This window comes from Anguilla anguilla, chromosome 6, assembly GCF_013347855.1.
Source record: "Anguilla anguilla isolate fAngAng1 chromosome 6, fAngAng1.pri, whole genome shotgun sequence".
Classification (NCBI taxonomy): Eukaryota; Metazoa; Chordata; class Actinopteri; order Anguilliformes; family Anguillidae; genus Anguilla; species Anguilla anguilla.
Window position 1 is genome coordinate 61,202,789 of NC_049206.1, and position 20,287 is coordinate 61,223,075.

At 45.8% G+C, this 20,287-nt stretch overlaps 2 protein-coding genes across 2 annotated transcripts in view; both read left to right on the top strand.

Moving 5' to 3' along the window:
• Positions 1–4,105, top strand: part of enpp1 (ectonucleotide pyrophosphatase/phosphodiesterase 1) — a 38,550-nt gene extending 34,445 nt beyond the window's left edge. Inside the window, exons 23-25 of the mRNA XM_035424021.1 lie at positions 440–572; positions 1,237–1,381; positions 2,538–4,105. Coding sequence (XP_035279912.1) covers positions 440–572; positions 1,237–1,381; positions 2,538–2,690 — 431 coding nt within the window. The 3' untranslated portion in view covers positions 2,691–4,105. The remainder of the gene's footprint in view (positions 1–439; positions 573–1,236; positions 1,382–2,537) is intronic.
• Positions 4,106–8,075: 3,970 nt separating this feature from the next.
• sytl3 (synaptotagmin-like 3) lies at positions 8,076–19,479 on the top strand. Its single transcript, XM_035423439.1, has 13 exons — positions 8,076–8,431; positions 9,859–10,074; positions 10,488–10,555; positions 11,733–11,784; positions 12,382–12,448; positions 12,665–12,737; positions 13,242–13,360; positions 15,102–15,227; positions 15,316–15,488; positions 15,834–15,927; positions 16,383–16,553; positions 16,889–17,094; positions 18,070–19,479. The coding sequence occupies exons 1-12, from the start codon at positions 8,334–8,336 to the stop codon at positions 17,036–17,038; spliced, it is 1,407 nt and encodes a 468-aa protein (XP_035279330.1). The 5' UTR covers positions 8,076–8,333; the 3' UTR covers positions 17,039–17,094; positions 18,070–19,479.
• The last annotated feature ends 808 nt before the right edge of the window (positions 19,480–20,287 follow it).

The window sequence follows — 20,287 nt, forward strand, 5'->3', positions numbered from 1 at the left end:
TGAAATTTCCTCTTCGTTAGGGAGCTTTGCATGCAGGGAGATTGCCCGCTGTTGATCTGAAATTCGGTTCTTAGTGTTGAGTCTCATTCAGTAACATGTACTCCATATTCTGTTCGCTACCTCATGATTAATCTGTCCGACAGCTCCCCCTAGTGGACATATTACTGAAACAGCAAGATTCACAGAGTCTGGGATACACAGGATGTTCAGCTGAAGGTCACTGGGATTCTCAAGCGCAGTGAGAAATTAAAACTAAAGCATTTAGTTAAAAACCAGAGCTGATTCCATGTCTAATGACCATGTACAGCCAAGTGACCATGGCACTGAACTTCTCCATCGAAGTGCTGCTGACTTGATGTTTGCCAAGACAACCAAAATGGGCCCTTCTCAAATGTTTGTTTCAGTTCTTTTATTCTGAAGTGACTCTCTCATTTCACAGATGTCTGGGCTCACATCCACGATGTGGTTCTGCAGAAGTACCTGAGAGAGCGGAACGGGGTGAATGTGATGAGTGGGCCCATATTTGATCAGGACTTTGACGGAAACTACGACACCCCAAGAACGCCCAGGCCGTGAGTTTTACTGTTAAACCCAACCGTGCACACACTTTCTCACACATGCGCGCGCACACCTTCACACACATGCGCGCATGCACACACACATACACATACACAGCGTGTGATGATTTGGGGTTGCCGTGACAGCAAGCATGTTATAATGTGGTTGCCATAACAGAAAGTCTGTACTGGTGATGTGGTTGCCATGACAGTAAGCCTGTACTGGTGATGTGGTTGCCATGACAGTTAGCCTGTACTGGTGATGTGGTTGCCATGACAGTAAGCCTGTACTGGTGATGTGGTTGCCATGACAGTAAGCCTGTACTGGTGATGTGGTTGCCATGACAGTAAGCCTGTCCTGGTGATGTGGTTGCCATGACAGTAAGCCTGTACTGGTGATGTGGTTGCCATGACAATAAGCCTGTACTGGTGATGTGGTTGCCATGACAGTAAGCCTGTACTGGTGATGTGGTTGCCATGACAGTAAGCCTGTACTGGTGATGTGGTTGCCATGACAGTAAGCCTGTACTGGTGATGTGGTTGCCATGACAGTAAGCCTGTACTGGTGATGTGGTTGCCATGACAGTAAGCCTGTACTGGTGATGTGGTTGCCATGACAGTAAGCCTGTACTGGTGATGTGGTTGCCATGACAGTAAGCATATCCTTTTTTCTCTGAAGGAACGAGGCTGCCGTCCCCACACACTACTTCCTGGTCCTGACCAGCTGCCGAAACTCGTCCACCCCCCCTCAGCAGTGCCAGGGGCCCCTGGAGGCCCTGTCCTTCATCCTGCCCCACCGGCCGGACAACACAGAGGCCTGCGCAGTAAGCCCCCCCCGCCCCCCCCACCCCCACCTGCCAGTCACCCCCCCCCCACTCTGAGAACAAAGGACACAGGATCTCAATCTTCAGGGCCCATTTTATAAAGAGTCTAAGAGAAAGAGGAGCTGATCTAGGATCTGGTGACCCAGTGCATGAGCAGCTAGCAGGCTACACTGCCCCCAGGTCAGGATCATCAGCTAGCAGGCTACACTGCCCCCAGGTCAGGATCATCAGCTAGCAGGCTACACTGCCCCCAGGTCAGGATCATCAGCTAGCAGGCTACACTGCCCCCAGGTCAGGATCATCAGCTAGCAGGCTACACTGCTCCCAGGTCAGGATCATCAGCTAGCAGGCTACACTGCTCCCAGGTCAGGATCATCAGCTAGCAGGCTATGCTGCCCCCAGGTCAGGATCATCAGCTAGCAGGGGTACACTGCTCCCAGGTCAGGATCATCAGGTAGCAGGCTACACTGCTCCCAGGTCAGGACTCTGTGGTTGTATAGCTGCTCAGAGCAGGAGTTTCTGGCCTGAGTTTTAGTTTTCCCAGAATGCAGCAGTATCAGGCACAGCGTAGCACACTGAGCGTAAAGCAGTCTGATTAACCCAGAGAGGAATATCACAGCTAACAGCACAATCAAGCATCACTTCATAACATAACCCTAACCCTAACCCAAACCCTAACCCAGAGAGGAATATCACAGCTAACAGCACAATCAAGCATCACTTCTGCACAGATTTGCTTTCAGACTGTAAATTCAGTTTGGTGCAAAAAATGTATGATGTGATTCAATGCAATGTGAAAATTTGAAGGCACATTAATTTTCATTGGTCCTCATACCTAAATATTTGCACTAAAGGGGACCCCAGATTTTTTGATACAGCTGGTCTCTCTCTTTCAAACTTGGCAGCAAGATCTCATATAAACACACACTCAGCCCATGGAGCGCAGTGGTGCGTGTCTGTGTATGAGCATGTGTGTGAGTGTGTGTGTGTGTGTGCATGTTGCTCTGTGCCTGTGTGTGTGTGTGTGTGTGTGTGTGTGTGCTGCTCTGTGCCTGTGTGTGTGTTCCTCAGCGTTCGGTCTCGTTGCAGGGCGGGGCAGATGTGCAGTGGGTGTGTGTGTGTGTGTGTGTGTTCCTCAGCGTTCGTCTCGTTGCAGGGCGGGGCAGATGTGCAGTGGGTGGAGGAGTGGATGCAGTTCCATGTGGCTCGGGTTCGAGACATCGAGCTTCTCACGGGGCTGAGCTTCTACCATGACCAGCTGTCAATCACAGACACCCTGCAGCTGAAGACCTTCCTGCACTCGTTCTGAAGGGCCTGCTCACCGCAGGAACCGCTGGAGAGAGAGGGAGAGAGAGGGAGAGAGAGGGAATGATGAGTAAAGAGGAACAGAAAGAAAGGAGAGAAGGAGATGCCTCTTTCTCCGGGTGGGGTGTTGAGACTCAGGCTTTGCATTCTGGATGTTCACGCAGACCCCGCTGAGCAGCCAGGATGAAGAACTCCGTGCTCCTCTTCCTCAGAAAGAGCGCTGGAAACTCCTGTTGCCATGACAACTGCATTCCCGGTTTCCCGCCCAAATTCATTTTTTAACGGCTGGGATCATTTTCCAGGAAAATGTGGACATTTTGAAAATGACACATTTTACTCCTCAATTACTGTCCGTCTCAGCATTAAAAACCCCACAGAACTCCACATACAATACGGACAAACATACTCACAATACCGCAAAAATGTTTTTTTGGTTTTTATTATTGTTTTGTGTATATTGATATTATCTTTGCACAGTTGATATTTTCAGAATTATTTTCCATTTTGAACTGTCATTTTGATATTGTCTTCCAATGGACTATTAAATTGATTTAAATAAATCATTGTATCGTTTTTTCAATATCATTCTAAAATATCATTCATTAATATGAGAAGTTGTACTAATCAGTAGTAGTTACTATTATTATGCTATCCTTATAGTGTATCAGGCTATTATGGTAATGAATCATAATATTGTGATAGTGTATCAAGCTATTGTGATAGTGTATCATGCTATTGTGATAGTGTATCAAGCTATTCTGATAGTGGATCATGCTATTGCTCTCTATCAGTGTATTAGCGAGTAGTGTAGGGAATGCAGTGTGAAAGTGTACACCTCATTAGACACCATTAGGGGGCAATGTTGCCTCAGCCTCTCCCATTCTGTCACTCAGTAGTTTCATGTGATGTCTGACACTGATTTCATGTTATAATGTCTGATATTGTTTATCATGTTATAATGTCTGATATTGTTTGTCATGTTATAATGTCTGATACTGTTTATCAGGAGGACAGTGCATTTGCAAGCAGTCTCTACAGTATGCCAGTGATTATGCTCTAACTGTGTGATGTAGGGGCCAGCTTCAGACAGACACTAAAGTGAGCTGATTCGTCTGTGGAAATACTCAGGAATCGTGTATATGACTCATTCTGAATATGACTCATTCAGAACGGAAGGTCATCAGCCTTGGACCCTGGATTAGCTTCAGTGGAAATTGTGGTCAGTGTGAACGTGTATTGATATTTAGAATGCCCACTCACAGATCCAAAACATGGTATCTTGAGTCCAGAGTTTAAGGACAAGATGGATCTGCTCAACCAGTTCAGAACTCCCTGAAGTTTTTATGTGGGCTGTGCAGTCTTTAGACAGCAATGTTTTTACATTTTTAAGAGAAAATATATTTTTACTGTGACCCACCACTTGTAAAATATACTTGTGAAATGTAGCCTGACTTATCTGCCTTCTCTCTCCCTCCCTCTCTCACTGTCTCTCACTCTCTCTCGCTGTCTCTCACTCTCTCTCTCTCTCTCTCTCTCACTGTCTCTTGTGGTCTCTCTCTCTCTCTCTTCTCTCTCTCTCCTTGTCTTCAGTGAACAGCACAGCAGGAAGGAAACAGCAACGTGCATTTCTGCCTCAAAAGCATTTCTACTGAAGGCGTAGGGCAGAGGGGGAGGGGTAGGTAAGGGGGGGGGGGGGGGGGTGAGCAGGTCAGAAGGCTGAATGCTGAACCTGGAGTGTTGCAAGTGAGCAAGGCTTACATCTCTTTTGTTTGGCTTATCGTACTTCTCCAGAAAGCCCAGCCTCTCTAACACAGGCCTTCAGATAATTTCCACTCTGTTTATAAATGCTGGGTAAACCCGTAGGTCTCTATTTTAATTATTAGTCTAGGACCATGGGCCATTTTTCATTTGATGTTTTGTACCAGACCCAGCCAGGGCTAACCCAGGGAATATTTTCTGGTGAAAAGCCAGCTACATTTGGGGGGATGGAGCCAGGCTACTGGTAAAACCTGTGCTATATTGGGGTTCACCTGGCTAGATGTCTAGACTCCCGCTTTTTGCTCCTTGTCTGCGAAGGCTGCACCTGACTTCAGAGCCATGCTTATCTCAGCTGAGACCTGAACCGGTTTGTGTGTTTGTGTGTTTGTGTTTCTGTTGCACTTCTTGAATCGTGTGATGTTGGATTAGATTTTTATCTAAGAACAGGAAGAGGGCGAAGGTGCGGTTGTGTTTACGCAAAAGGCCGTTGCCTTGATCTCTGGGCTGGGGGGAGGTGCGGATAGGCTGCAGCAAACCTTCCGGAAACATCTGCGGAAGCAGCGTGCTGTCGAAAGCACATCAGCCCTGCAGTGTCTCTGAGACGCTCTCCTGAACTGCTCGCTCAAAGGTGAGGTGTTTGACTCAGGGGGTGGAGGACGGAAAGACAGACCGAAACTATTTTGGCTGTGGCCAAGCCACTGTGACCTGCTGTCGCGGTGTTTTATGTTGCGAGCGCACATACGTCTCCTCTAGAGACAAATAATGCAACATGCAACTCCTCACAAAAGCCTTCCAACACAGTATAATACCTATAAAAATATGACAAAATTTAATTTCAGCATACAAGTGGAGATGGCAGGCAGTGTGTGCATCAGTCTTACCCGTGATGTTCCAAACACGGTATCCCACGGCGACATCTTTATCTCTGTGTGTTTCCTGCATTTTTCCTGCCATTTTCTGTGGCAGTGCTGACCTGTTTGAATCTGTCATGCATTATTTGAAAAATTCTTGGAATATTTTATTAGACATTTAGACTGGGTCAGCTCTGGCCTCTGGAGATAACAGCCCCCGGGAGCCCCAGGGGGGGGGGTCCTCCTCCAGGTTCAGATACCTGACTGAAGTGTTTCGGTTTCATGATCCGAGTAGCCCATCAGGGGGTGCTGATGTTTTTTTAACCGAAGCCCCCTGTGATCCAGTGAAGGAGAGAGTGACTGATGGAGGATGATCCAGAATCCTCCACTCGGGCTGGGTCAGATAGGGCAGGAGGTACGTCTGCGGGAGCCTCTTTAAGAGAGCGAGAGCGGCGCTGTGTCTGCGGGAGCGGCTAAGAGAGCGGGAGCGGCGCTCTGCCTGCGGGAGCCTCTTTAAGAGAGCGGGAGCGGCGCTGTGTCTGCGGGAGCGGCTAAGAGAGCGGGAGCGGCGCTCTGCCTGCGGGAGCCTCTTTAAGAGAGCGAGAGCGGCGCTGTGTCTGTGAGGAGCCTCTTTAAGAGAGCGGGAGCGGCGCTGTGTCTGCAGGAGCGGCTAAGAGAGTGGGAGCGGCGCTGTGTCTGCGGGAGCGTCTTTAAGAGAGCGGGAGCGGCTAAGAGAGCGGGAGCGGCGCTGTGTCTGTGAGGAGCCTCTTTAAGAGAGCGAGAGCGGCGCTGTGTCTGCGGGAGCCTCTTTAAGAGAGCGGGAGCGGCGCTCTGCCTGCGGGAGCCTCTTTAAGAGAGCGAGAGCGGCGCTGTGTCTGCGGGAGCCTCTTTAAGAGAGCGGGAGCGGCGCTGTGTCTGTGAGGAGCCTCTTTAAGAGAGCGGGAGCGGCGCTGTGTCTGTGAGGAGCCTCTTTAAGAGAGCGGGAGCGGCGCTGTGTCTGTGAGGAGCCTCTTTAAGAGAGCGGGAGCGGCGCTGTGTCTGTGAGGAGCCTCTTTAAGAGAGCGGGAGCGGCGCTGTGTCTGCAGGAGCGGCTAAGAGAGTGGGAGCGGCGCTGTGTCTGCGGGAGCCTCTTTAAGAGAGCGGGAGCGGCTAAGAGAGCGGGAGCGGCGCTGTGTCTGTGAGGAGCCTCTTTAAGAGAGCGGGAGCGGCGCTGTGTCTGCGGGAGCGTCTTTAAGAGAGCGGGAGCGGCGCTCTGCCTGTGAGGCTAACTGCATTAGCCCCGGCTGTGATTGATTATGCGGCTGCGGAACCACGGCTCGGCCCGGACAATGGCAGCGGGGGGGCCTTTATCTGCTCGCGTGGGGGGGGGGCTTTATCTGCTGGCGTTGCGGGGGGGGGGGAAGGGGGGGGCTTTATCAGCTCGCCCAGCAGCGGGTGGCACAGCCTGCCCGCAGATAAGCCTTCGCTCTCGGCCCGCTTCCTACGCCATTTGCTTTATTTTCTGTGACATCACCCACAGAAATTACAGCGAGAGATGAAGAGCCACTGAAAGAAGGGGAGAGCTGAAAGGAAGGTGATTGGTTGTGCAGGGCATGCCGCTGGGGATGTTGGAGCGTGGCCTGTGGAGGGCGGGGGTTGCTGCCGGTTGGGGGGGGGGGGGGCGGTTGGCGGGGGGCTGAGAAAAGAGTGCGATTCCGAGGCCGGGCAGAACAGGTGGGGGGGGGGTCAGGCAGGCAGGGCAGGGTAATGTGCCAAAATGGGCCCTGATGCCCTATCCTATCTCTCTCACAAACTCTCTCTTTTCCCTCAATTTTCAATTCTATAATACTTTATTGGCATGGCTGTACGTTAACAGTATTGCCAAAGCAATTCACAATGAAAAAATTTACAGTGACACATAAGACATAATTAAGAGTGGAATAAAATATATAAATGAAAGTACTTGTAGTATGGAGATCGTACTACAAGAAAGATATAGAGGCACTGGAAAAGGTTCATGGAAGGGCAACTAGATTGATTCCTGGTATGAAAGGGGATCAACAAAGTGTTCAACAAAGAGATCAACAATGTGAACTACTAGAGATTCTTCAGATTGAGTAGAACGAGGGGACATAAATGGAAATTAGCAAAAGATAAATTCTATACAGACATTTGCAGAGAGTAATCAGTGTGTGGAATAGCCTGCCAGATCATGTAGTAGAGGCAGAAACTCTGGAGATTTTCAAGACCAGGTGATCAGATTTAGTCTGTAGGTCATCAGAGTACTAGGTACAATTTTGTCAGGAAAATGGCGAGCATTGTTGGGCTGAATGGCATGTTCTAATCATTATGTTACGTAAAAAATAATAATATAAATTAATTAATAAATAACCAAAGCCATACCTACGGAAAACCTACAATTTGAATGAAAAGACCAATAAGGACAGTAATACGAACAAAGACTACTAACAGTACAGAGATGGTGCCTCACTGATTGTCCCTCATTTTTGTGACAGGAGGCCACATACCTCTCCCTCTCTTTCTCTCCCTCTCTCTCTCTCTTTCTCTCTCTCTCTCACCCTCTCTCCCTCCCTCTCTCTCCCTCCCTCTCTCTCTCTCTCTCTCTAAGTGGAAACACTGTTGTCGAGTTTCCCTGTTTGTGGCCAAACCAGCGTGCAGCTCTCAAGCTCAACCCACCGTGAAAAAAATCCACCGCTCTACGCTCCACCACCCCTGGACCGCCTCCCCCTCCCCCCGTGCCCCTCCCCCCCCCGCCCCCCAGCACACGCAGTCTTCTGGTTCTAGAGCTGCGTAGTGAAGCAAGAGGTAACAGCCTTTGGGAGGATGCAGGAACTTCACTTCCTAGCGCGATCAAAATGACCGTACCCCGGTTCACAGGCCACTGACAGCGTCCGTTCACAGACTCTCTCTAACCCGCACACAGACTCTCTCTAACCCGCACACAGACTCTCTCTAACCCGCACACACAGACTCTCTCTAACCCGCACACAGACTCTCTCTCACCCGCACACAGACTCTCTCCAACCCGGACCAGCACCATGGACCTCAGTGTTCTGGAGGCTCTGGAGAGAGACAAAGTTCTGGAGGTTCTTCAGAGGGACAAAGTCCTGCGCTCTTTAGAGGAAGAAAGGATCAGGTAAGGGGAAAGGGAGAGGGGAAAGGGAGAGGGGTAAGGGTCTTCATATTTCCTGTAACAAAAAGAGCCACTTGGGCAAACTAACTAATCCTAAAATGCCTGAAGATTGTGGTGCTGATGAGATTATTTACAAAGTGCATAAACATAAACTTTCAGATGTGAGGTTCATTCAGTTAGATGGTCTTCCCTTTATTATAACTTTATTATACTTTAGGTTTATGAGCACGCCTTTGTAGTTATGATCTCAGGACCACTTTTGCAGGGTTGTTAATTTGGAGATTTTATGTGTTGTTTTTTTTAAGGGGAGAATTTTGATCAGATGCATGCTGCTGTCAGTTTAACGAGAGATTAGAGTTGTAATATTATATCATTTTTCATAATGTGAAATCATCACCACGGCAACACTAAGCAGTTATGGAGCAGTCAGCATCGTCATATCTATGGTTATATTAATCGCTGCCAGCATTGTCATATCTATGGTTATATTAATCGCTGCCAGCATCGTCATATCTATTATTAATCGCTGCCAGCATCGTCATATCTATGGTTATATTAATCGCTGCCAGCATCGTCATATCTATGGTTGTATTAATCGCTGCCAGCATTGTCATATCTATGGTTATATTAATTGCTGCCAGCATCGTCATATCTATGGTTGTATTAATCGCTGCCAGCATCGTCATATCTATGGTTATATTAATCGCTGCCAGCATCGTCATATCTATGGTTGTATTAATCGCTGCCGGCATTGTCATATCTATGGTTATATTAATCATTACCAGCATTGTCATATCTATGGTTATATTAATCATTGTCAGCAGTGTTCAGGCTTAAGAGTTATTTTGGCTCATTATTTTGTTGTTTTTGGCTTATTTGGTTGTTAGGCATTGTCCCTGTTGTACCAAAATAAACAGTTTATTGGTGTCAGTGACACACACACACACACACTCACACATACAGTGCTCTAACCACATACCTGGCAGTCTGAGTTCCTGGATATTGCTGGTTTGTAGATTCAGGAAGTGAATGGTTTGTAGTTTCAGGAAGTTAATTGTTTGTAGTTTTAGGAAGTGAATGGTTTGTTGCTTGAGGATGTTACTTGTTTGTTGCTTCAGAAAGTTACTGGTTTGTTGTTTGAGGATATTTCTGGTTCGTAGATTCAGGAAGTTAATGGTTTGTAGTTTCAGGAAGTTAATGATTTGTAGTTTCAAGAAGTTAATGGTTTGTTGCTTGAGGATGCTACTGGTTTGTTGTTTGAGGATACTGCAGAAAGGGGCGGGGCCTGTAGTTGTAGTGGAAAATTGGGGATGATATGGGGACTGGGGGAGGAAAGCAGCACATTATTGTGAAAGCTGAAAAATGAATAATAAAAACTACAGCTCCCAGGTGTACCTCCAGTGGTGATCTTCTGTGTGTTTGTGATGCAGGAAGATGAAGTCGGAGCTGCAGGAGATCCGGCGGAAGGGCGCTAAGAGTTTTGCGCGGCAGTACAGCGAGCGGACGTGCGCGCGGTGCCAGAGGCCGCTGGGAAAGCTGTGGAACTGCGGCGCCACCTGCCGCGGCTGCAGCCACCGCATCTGCAGCCGCTGCCGCGTCGCCATCACCGCGCGCGACTGGAAGTGCACCGTCTGCCACGCCTACCGGTCAGCTGCTAGCAAAGACCCTCTACCGCAACAAGATGGCCAACTCCTGCTGCGTTCCTTCTGCTCCAGTCTATGGCGAGGGGTGGGGGGGTCAGGGGGGGTTATTATTATGATTGTTCGTGGGCCTCTGTGACTTGTTGGTGATGTAATATTTTTGTGTTCCTGAGAGAAACACTGACGTTCTCCAGTACTGTCTCAATAAGAGCGCCTGCCAAATGAATATAATGTGATTTAGTGAAATTTAATGTAATATTAGGTAAGGTAGTGTACTGTAATGTAATATACGGTAAGGTAGTGTAATTTAATGTAATATACGGTAAGGTAGTGTAATTTAATGTAATATATGGTAAGGTAGTGTAATTTAATGTAAGGTAAGGTAATGTCATGACCATGAAGCCCTCCCTGTCCCTCAGGGATGTGAAGATTAAATCTGGCGAATGGTTTCTGGAAGAGAGAGCGAAGAAGTACCCAGGTGTTTCAGGTTTGTTCTGTTTCTGCTGCTGATGATCTGATCGTTTTTGTTGTCAAGTCCACTAAGGAAGCTGAATGTCTGAGTTGATCTTGATAATGTATGTATGTTGGCACAGTACGGAGTGGGGTACAGATAGAGATGGGATCACAGTGCAGAGAGGGGTACAGATAGGGATGGGATCACAGTGCAGAGAGGGTTACAGATAGAGATGGGATCACAGTACAGAGAGGGGTACAGATAGGGATGGGATCACAGTGCAGAGAGGGTTACAGATAGAGATGGGATCACAGTACAGAGAGGGGTACAGACAGAGATGAGATCACAGTACAGAGAGGGTTACAGATAGAGATGGGATCACAGTGCAGAGAGGGTTACAGATAGAGATGGGATCACAGTACAGAGAGGGTTACAGATAGAGATGGGATCACAGCACAGAGAGGGTTACAGATAGAGATGGGATCACAGTGCAGAGAGGGGTACAGATAGAGATGGGATCACAGTGCAGAGAGGGGTACAGATAGGGATGGGATCACAGTGCAGAGAGGGTTACAGATAGAGATGGGATCACAGTACAGAGAGGGGTACAGATAGGGATGGGATCACAGTGCAGAGAGGGGTACAGATAGGGATGGGATCACAGTGCAGAGAGGGTTACAGAGAGAGATGGGATCACAGCACAGAGAGGGTCACATATAGAGATGGGATCACAGTGCAGAGAGGGGTACAGATAGAGATGGGATCACAGTACAGAGAGGGTCACAGATAGAGATGGGATCACAGTGCAGAGAGGGGTACAGATAGAGATGGGATCACAGTACAGAGAGGGTCACATATAGAGATGGGATCACAGTGCAGAGAGGGGTACAGATAGGGATGGGGTCACAGTGCAGAGAGGCCTATAGTTTTTAATGATGTGGATGATCTAAAGCAAGAATCAAAATTGCTTACTATAGAGGTTTTGGTGTCTGCTTTGAACAAATGTTCTGAAACTTAACATTAAAGAATCCTATCTTAGCTACACGATGACCTCAAAGTACGTGGGCTTGCTGATCCTATATTAAGCAGAGAGTAATCATTTTATGTCAGCCTGTTTAGGCTTACAGTGGGTGACAAACCTGCATGAATTCACGTCTTTTTCACATTTTTCAGTCTCTGTGCTTATCAAGCGACTTTATTCTTTGAACAGACAGACATGAGACCACTGGAGAGAGAATACTGAAGTCCTACCGAAGCCTCAGGTAAGAAAGCTGGTGATGTTTCACTGACTGAAGAGGCCCCCAGCAATGTTCATCTGTGAAGCCTGGTTAAAGTCTTTAGCCATGGTGCTTTTTTTGTATTATTAGAACACCCTTACAAAATATATCCATTTACCCAAGCAACTGATGTAGATGATCACCTAGACTAGCTCATCTTAATATCTGATCTATATTTGTGCTTTGAAATAAAACTAAGAAACATTTTGGGGTTGAAAAAGTTATATATTGGTTTTATTCATAATGCGTGTGTATGTGTGCGTACTTGTATGTGTGTGCGTGCGTGCGTGTGCGTGCGTGTGTGTGTGTATGTATGTGTGTGTGTGTGTGTGTGTGTGTATGTGTGTGTGTATTTGTGTGTGTGTGTGTGTGTGTGTGTGTGTATTTGTGCGTGTGTGTGTGTATTTGTGTGTGTGTATGTGTGTGTGTGTGTGTGTGTGGGTGTGTCTGGGTGTGTGTGTGTGTGTGTGTGTGTGTGTATTTGTGTGTGTGTGTGTGTGTATTTGTGTATGTGTGTGTGTGTGTGTGTGTGTGTGTGTGGGTGTGTCTGGGTGTGTGTGTGTGTGTGGGTGTGTGTTGCAGTAATATTGCCATCGTACCTCCGACCCCTCCCCCTTTCACTCAGACTCCATCCTTCAACCGCTCAGGGGTGAGTGAAGGATCTTTTCTGAGAGGCAATCTTTACTATCTTTATCTCCAGCTCAAAATAACTGTTGATCTACTGAAAGTAAGATCAAATAGTATTTTAATTTGATGTGTATGTGTGTGTTTATGTGTCCATGCGTGGATGTGTGTGTGCATGCATGTGTGTGCGTGGGTGTGTGTGTGTCTGTGTGTGTGTGTGCATGTGTACTTTATCTTTTAGGGGCTGCAAACATCCAGACCTTTCACCAAATCCATGGAGAACCTGTTTGTGTCTCTGACGTCTCATATGAAGAGTGAGTGAGTGAGCTTGTCCAGGTCATGTGACCGGGGCTGAGCTCTGCATGTTTAATAAGGGTGCAGCGAGGTGAAGGAGCACACTAGAGAGAGAGCAGTCAAGCCGCAGAAGTGGCTCAGTCTTGCCGAATTTTCTGCAGAATGCACAATGCAAGCTCATTAAATATACATCCTAAAAGAAAACGCTCCTGTTTTGCACGTCATTATTATTTCACACCGGGCCGCTGCGTCGTCCTCTGGGCTAAACTGTAGCTCGTGTGTAGAAGGAATGTTTTCTCCGTCCCCCGTCCCCCCAACTCCCCCAAATAAGAGCTTCTGTTCACATTTTTTATACTTGTGTGAAGTACATATAATGTCTAGGAAGAATTACTAGGGGCTAATGTATTTCAGGCACATGTTTCACATAAAGTATTTGTACCAGGTCTTGTTATTCTGACCAAATAAAAATGAAAGAATTTGGAAATAGTTCCTAAAAAGCATCAGACCCTGTCCTGTGCCTGCAGAGATCTCCAAGTCGCAGAACGATGTCAACGCAGAGCAGACCCTGCTCACCACAGACTCCTGCTCCTACAGGAAGGAGAGGCGGAGCCAGTCTGACACCGCCATCAACTGCCCATTTGAGGTATGACACCCTACCAGGAAAACGTGGTCGGAGCTCAAATAAAGCGACTGCACACAGGACCTCCCATCACCCAAGGCTTTTATTTATTTATTTTTGTTGCAGGTAACAAGAAAAACTATTGCAGCAACATACACTGCATCCAGAAATATGTGCTTTAATCTAAAGATGAAAATACAAATAAATAATAAAATGATTTTGTCATAAATGCAACTACATAAGAAATATGGAGTAAATAAATAAATAAAATTTTTTAAAAGACATACGCTATCTGGGAAACTGTACCATCTTCTCAATGTGAAAAAATGCTATATATATATATATGTATATATATATATATATAATTTTTTTTTGTTTTTTTTGTTTTTTTAAACATTAAAATGTCATTACACCTGATCTGGATGGATAGGTAATCATGTTTGTATAACATGCATGGTGATATATATGATTTGATATGTGTTTAAATAAATTCATGTTGAAAAATATTTCAGTGGAAAACTGTGAAACACAAATGACTACATTATAAATGACTAAAGACAATATTGATTTAGAAAACATTTTTTAAATTATTTTTGATTAAGATAGACAGTATATCAAGTTAGTAGTTAGTTACACGGTATCATTTTAATTTTACAACCAAAGTGAAAATAAATAACAGAAATATGTTTTATGAGATTTATGATAGATTTTATTTTTATTATTTATGATGGAAAAAGTGTTTCAGTAGAAAACGAAAAAATATATAAGCCTATAGTCCAAAAAATACGAAAACTTTAAAAATGTGATTTTTTTATTTAGATGGATAGGGCATCATGTACATTTTACAACTAAGATGAAAAACATTTTTTGAAATATATTTTATGATATTTATGATGGAAAAAGTATTTCAGTGAAAATCAGCTAAATATATAAGATATATAAGATCTTATGTCCAAAAGATACAAAAAAATTTTAAATGTCATTTTTTATTTAGATCGATAGGACATAATGTTAATTGTACAACCAAGGTGAAAAAAATGTATAGAAATGTATTTTATGATAGTTATTATGGAAAAAGTATTTCAGTAAAAATCAGCTAAATATATGACTATAGTCTTATGTCGAAAATTAAAAAAAAAAATACAAACACTTTAAAAATGTCATTTTTTAATTCGATGGATACGGTATCATGTTAATTGTGCAACTAAGGTTAAAAAATTCTAGAAATATATTTTATGAAATTTATGATGGAAAAAGTATTTCAGTGAAAATCAGCAAAATATAAGACTATACTCTTATTTCCAAAAAATACAAATAAAGTTTAAATGTTATTTTTTATTTAGATGGATAGGATATAATGTCAGTTGTACAACCAAGGTGGAAAAAATGGATAGAAATATATTTTATGAGATTTATGATGGAAAAAGTATTTCAGTAAATAACAGCTAAATATATGTCTTATGTCAAATAAACTTTTAAAAAATACAAAAACTTTTAAAATGGGATTTTTTAATTAGATGGATGTGGTATAATGTTAATTGTACAACTAAGGTGAAAAAAATATTTAGAAATATATTTTATGAGATTTATGATGAAAAATGTGTTTCAGTGGACAACAGTAAAATACATAAGAAGAGAAAAAGTTATTATTATTATTATTTTATTGTAAAAGTAGATAAAGCTTCCTCCCTCCAGGCTGGGGGGGACGGACTGAGGAGTACAGACAGTAACCATGGCGACCATAACGGCCGTTTGACCCCTGCAGGTGGGCGGAGCACCCAGCCTCTCGGAGCTCGTCCGGCAGGCGAGGGCCCAGGAGGGGGCGGAGTCCAGCCAGGCCTGCACTGACGATGACACGTATCAGGGGGCGGAGCTTCAGCTGGAAAAGAGGGTGGGTCCAGCGGCCTGGTTCTGCCTGGTAACCTCTCCTCAGCCAATCGAAGGGCTGTTTGGCTAACAGCTCTCCTGTGTGGCCCTAGGGCAGCGTTGGGAGCATTGGCGCGGGACTGGGGGGCCACGACCCAAACAGCAGCAGGGCGGGAGACATCGAGCTCGCGCTGGGGTACAACGGCAGGACGTCCTGTCTGGAGGTCTCTGTGAGAGCCTGCAGGAACCTACCCTACGGGGACGCCAAGAGGAAGAAGTGCCACCCGTGAGCTAGCTCTGTATTTAATGTACTAAAATGCCTGTGAACTACCACTGTTTCATGTACTAACATGCCTGTGAACTAGCACTGTTTAGTGTACTAACATGCCTGTGAGCTAGCGTTGGTACAAACTGAAATCAATGAGTTGATAAATGCCCATAATGATGATTTAATGAATTATTTAGATTTCAAATAAATCTGATTCTGTAGATAGGTCTATTCTGAAATGGTCAAAGTAGGCGGAGCACTCGCAAGCCATTGGAAGAGGACTTGCTGATCTATGGAGAGGAATGCCTTTTGATTGGTTCAGAGTCTCAGAACGTTCCGTGCCCCTCCCCTTGTCATGTTCAGGTGTGTGAAGCTCCACCTGCTGCCGGACGGAGGCAAACAGAAGACTGCGGTGAAGAGGAACACCACAGATCCTGTTTTTAAGGAAACTTTAGAGGTGAGAAAACCTCCCCTCTCTGTGGGCCTGCCATTATAATCATCCCTCTGTTCATAAACAGCTCAGTTTGGATCCACAGGTCTTTTCCACACCTGTGCGTATGCAGATTATTATTTCCTCTTTATCATTTTTTACCTGTTTCTCCCAGATTGCCTGCAATTCCATGAATGCTAATTATATTAATTGATCTAATAATTATTTTAATGTTTTAATAATTATTTTAATGTATTGCAGTTGTTTTGGGCCTTGAACAGCTCAAAGTACTTCTCAGTAAAGGGAAGATGGTTGTTTGCAATATAACCAGTGGACCATAGCTAACATTATTTTTTAATTTTTTTTAGAATTTGTTTCATTCTGTTTCTGATAAGAAGGAGCATGCTGATTGGCTGTCATTTTCCTCCAATGACTTGCACCCATTTATTTTTTATTACTATATCCTGTTTCACCCGGAGCAGTTCAAGATGGAGCGCCCCCTGCTGGCCAGCCGGACCCTGCAGGCATCGGTGTGGCACTCGGGGACCCTGAAGAGGAAGGTGTTCCTGGGGGAGGCGCTCGTGCCCCTGGGGGGCTGGGACTTTGAGGAAGACTCCGCCCGATGGCTCCCGCTGTGCCCCCCAGCACAGACGGTGAGCAGGGGCACCCGCGGAGTACGGGCGTGGCGTGGGGTGGGGTGGGGTAGCGTGGGGTGTGGGGTGGGGTGGGGTGGGGTTAGGAAAGGGTAAGGTCATGTGATGGGCTGGGTGTTTGTGTGCGTGTGTGCGCGTGCGTGTGTGTGTACAAGCAAAAGTGTGTGTTGGGGAGGCAGCACATCATCATAAATAAAACCAAGATGAAAAATAAAAATTTAATCTGAGAGTTCCAAGAGCCCAGACTACATTTGCAAACATCCTGCAGAATGTTTAATGTTTGCATGTACATATATGTTTAAATGTGGGCGTCTATGTGTGCGGCGTGTGTGCAGGGTCCTGGCCCTCCCTGGAGGGGTACAGCTGGCCCAGGAGTCCGGGGTTCAGAGTCGGAGTTTGGGGTCCCCCTGGGACCACAGCCTGGTGTTCAGCGCAGTACCCACAGCCGGCCTACAGGGGGCCTGCCTACAACTCAGCCTGTATGACCACGCCCCCTTGGGCCTGAAGCCATGCCTCCTGGGCAGATCCACGCTGGAGGAAGGTAGTTGTGCCCCCCCCCCCGCACTGCAGCTCAAAACGCAGCACAGTCAGAATACATTCAGACACCGCATTTAAAAAGCTTTGCAGTGAAATCAGAGAACACTCTCCCCTGCAGATCATCTCAGAATTTTACAAGTAAACCTTTTGGGAAAATGTCTGAATATTTGTGCAAACTATGATAATAAATTTAATTCCAAAATTGCCTGCTAATTGCAGCAATCTTACAGGTTTCTAAAAGATTATTTTCAAATGCATTTGACCCAGGTCAGAAACACATTTTAAAAGCCATTTCTTCCGAGATGTTCTGTTGACCGAACACACACATGAATATATAAAAAAACGAGATCTAAGGGAGAAGACACACCAGAACAGCGGGCAGCTACGGTAAAGGGAGAGCAGAAGAATGAGATTTCATTAGTTCTGCTTTTAAAAACCGGCACTAACAGGCAGAGAACATAATTCCCCAAGCCCCAAGAGCCATTCTGTGCGGTAAATCTGTTTTGAACAGCTCCATTCAAGTTGTGATCAGTGTTCACGTTAAATAAGTGCAGGTAACTGCAGATATTTTCCCGTCCTGTGTTTGCCGTGGCAGTAGTAATATTGTGACCGCCCCCATTGTCCGCTTTTGTCCGGCACGTCTCTGGCGTACGCAGCAGACCCGCTGGGCCGCGCAGACACGCACAGCGCTGTGTTCACAGCCCTTTCATCTGGAGGCGCTGAACACAGTCCTTTGTGTTCGCCGCGGGGGTTTGATTGGAAAACCCATTTTCAGTTTGAGAGGACGGCCATTTTCAGCTGCGGCCTGACGTCAGACAGTTTATTTCAATTTGGCATTCCGTAGTGAGGAACGAGCGCTCCAGGGCACAAAATGGCCGACCTTATTTCTCTCCTTTCTGTCTTTTAAAAGGGTTTCTCTTTGTTGCCCCCTCGCATGGATAATGGCAGCCTCTACGCAAACGCTCTTCTCCCTCTGCAGGGTTGTCATGGCAGCGGGTCCAGCAGACCCCCAACACGTGGCACGACTTCGGCTTGCCTTTCCTGGCCAGCGACGCCGTCCAGAGAACCTGAGGGCAACGTTGTGCAAACGCTGGGAGAACCTCAGGGCAACGGCGTGCGGAACATTTTACTAAACCGAACATCTGGATGCAGACCGTCGCTGGTATGGAGCCCAAGACAGAGGCCAATCACACACTTTCATTCTGCAAGACATTACCCCACCACCAAACAAGCAGAGCCAACGTTCCCACCCCCCCAAGACAAGCCCACCAAACATACCCCCCCGGAAAAGCGACGCAAAACATAGCCCTACAGTGAACTTCCTGCTGAACAGAGGGACCGTTATACGTGTAGCACAGAGTCCTGCCTGTTGAAAGAGCACACAGGATGTCCCCTCATTGCCCTGCTACTGAACGGCGTCTGTTGTGCTCTTCTCTAGTGAATGCTGCATCTCTCCACTCTGTACTGGCCGTGCTCCGACAGCAATTTCCTAAAAATAAACCCTCCATTCTGCCTGCTTAACGTTGCTCCACCCGTATCAGCACCCACAGCAAGCTGGGCTCCTGTGCCCGAGCGCTCCGTACACCCGGGCTAAATATCCCTGTTGTAAATATCCCTGTTGTGTTTCATGTTTCATGTTCTTACTTCCAGCTACACTTGAGTGGAAAGAAGTTTGAGGGAAGAGCACTCTCCTTCAGTACCAAAACCAATACAATACCAAAGCTCATTTCCCAGAATGCATTTCCCACTGAGCACACTGTACTGAGGTCCCCACAATGCATTTCTCACTGAACACACTGTACTCAGGCACTGTTTGTTGTTGTAGGTCTTTATTGCCAATATGTTTCTCACCTCATTAAAAATAAAACCGGTTCAGGTGCGACCCGTGGCAGAAGTACAGTGGGTCGTGTGTTCTCTCAGAACCAGGCGATCAGTCCCAAAGCCAGAGCCTGTAACCCAGGCAACCCAGCGAAACCGGCTCTACTAACGGGCCTAAGGAAAGAGCTCAGAAGACATCTCATGTAACATAAACAGAAAGACTGTCTGCGTGTGTGAAACCACAGCACCAGACGCGTCTAAACTTGACCCCTGTCTGACCTCCTTCAGTCATGACATCATGTGCATTTCCTATATGACATCATGAGCAGTAACACGTAAAACTAAAGTGAAGGGGGGGAGAGAGTGTATGAGAGTGAGGGGGAGAATGGGAAAGAGGAAGAGGGAAATGGATAGAAAGAGAGATAGTGAGAAAGTGAGAGAAAGAGAGAGAGAAATAAAGTGTTTACAGGCATCTTAGAAATGCTGGTACCATTTACTGCATACGAAAATCAAAAAGTACCTAGGAATTTCCTAAACCGATTTCAATAACATGCAGTTGAATATTAATTTTTTTAAAAAGTAATAATTTACAAATAAATCTCTTAAATCAAGAAATCTAAAGACAATAAATGGAACACAAATCTACCATTATTTTGGCTGATATAGGAACTTTATGATACAAATTAAATCAATCGTAGTAGAATAGGGAAAAATATACAACAAATTACCCTTTCTCTTCATTGGAATGACCCCATATATAAATATTTACTATTCTTGATTCATGGTTATAATGATGCCAGACGTAAATGGAGGTGTTCGTCTATCATAGAAAATAAAACCAAACGGAACATCCACTTTTCTGCTAATAAATGCTCAGATGCACACTGTTAATTCTCTTTCTGAGTGGCCCCCACTAAAAAAGAAAATAAGGAAATTGCCCTTCATTTAAATACAAAAAATAATAAATATGGAAAAGTGATGTTCAAGCACATGCTTCTGCAGCCTGCCTACATTTGGCTACGCAGTAAATAATCCCTCTCTCTCATTCATTGACACCTATAGTTTAAAAACAATAAGAAATTTGGCCCAATCCTGTGAAATTACACACAATTCAAACGGCTTCAAAATTCAGTTTTACTCTCCGAAGGAAGAAATAAAGAGAGGAAAAGGGTTTTTTTTGGCACTGGAATGTCAGACAGTTCCTCTACCGTTATGATTTCTACACACAACAGCACAGCACAGTGGCTCAGCTGTGCTGGGGTAGTACAGCAGGTCTGAATGGAGCGGTGGGCCAGGCCGGGGGGAGGAGGGGGGGGCATGTGGGCGGGACGGGGGGGGGCATGTGGGACATGGTGGGGCATGAGGGCATGGCAGGGCGG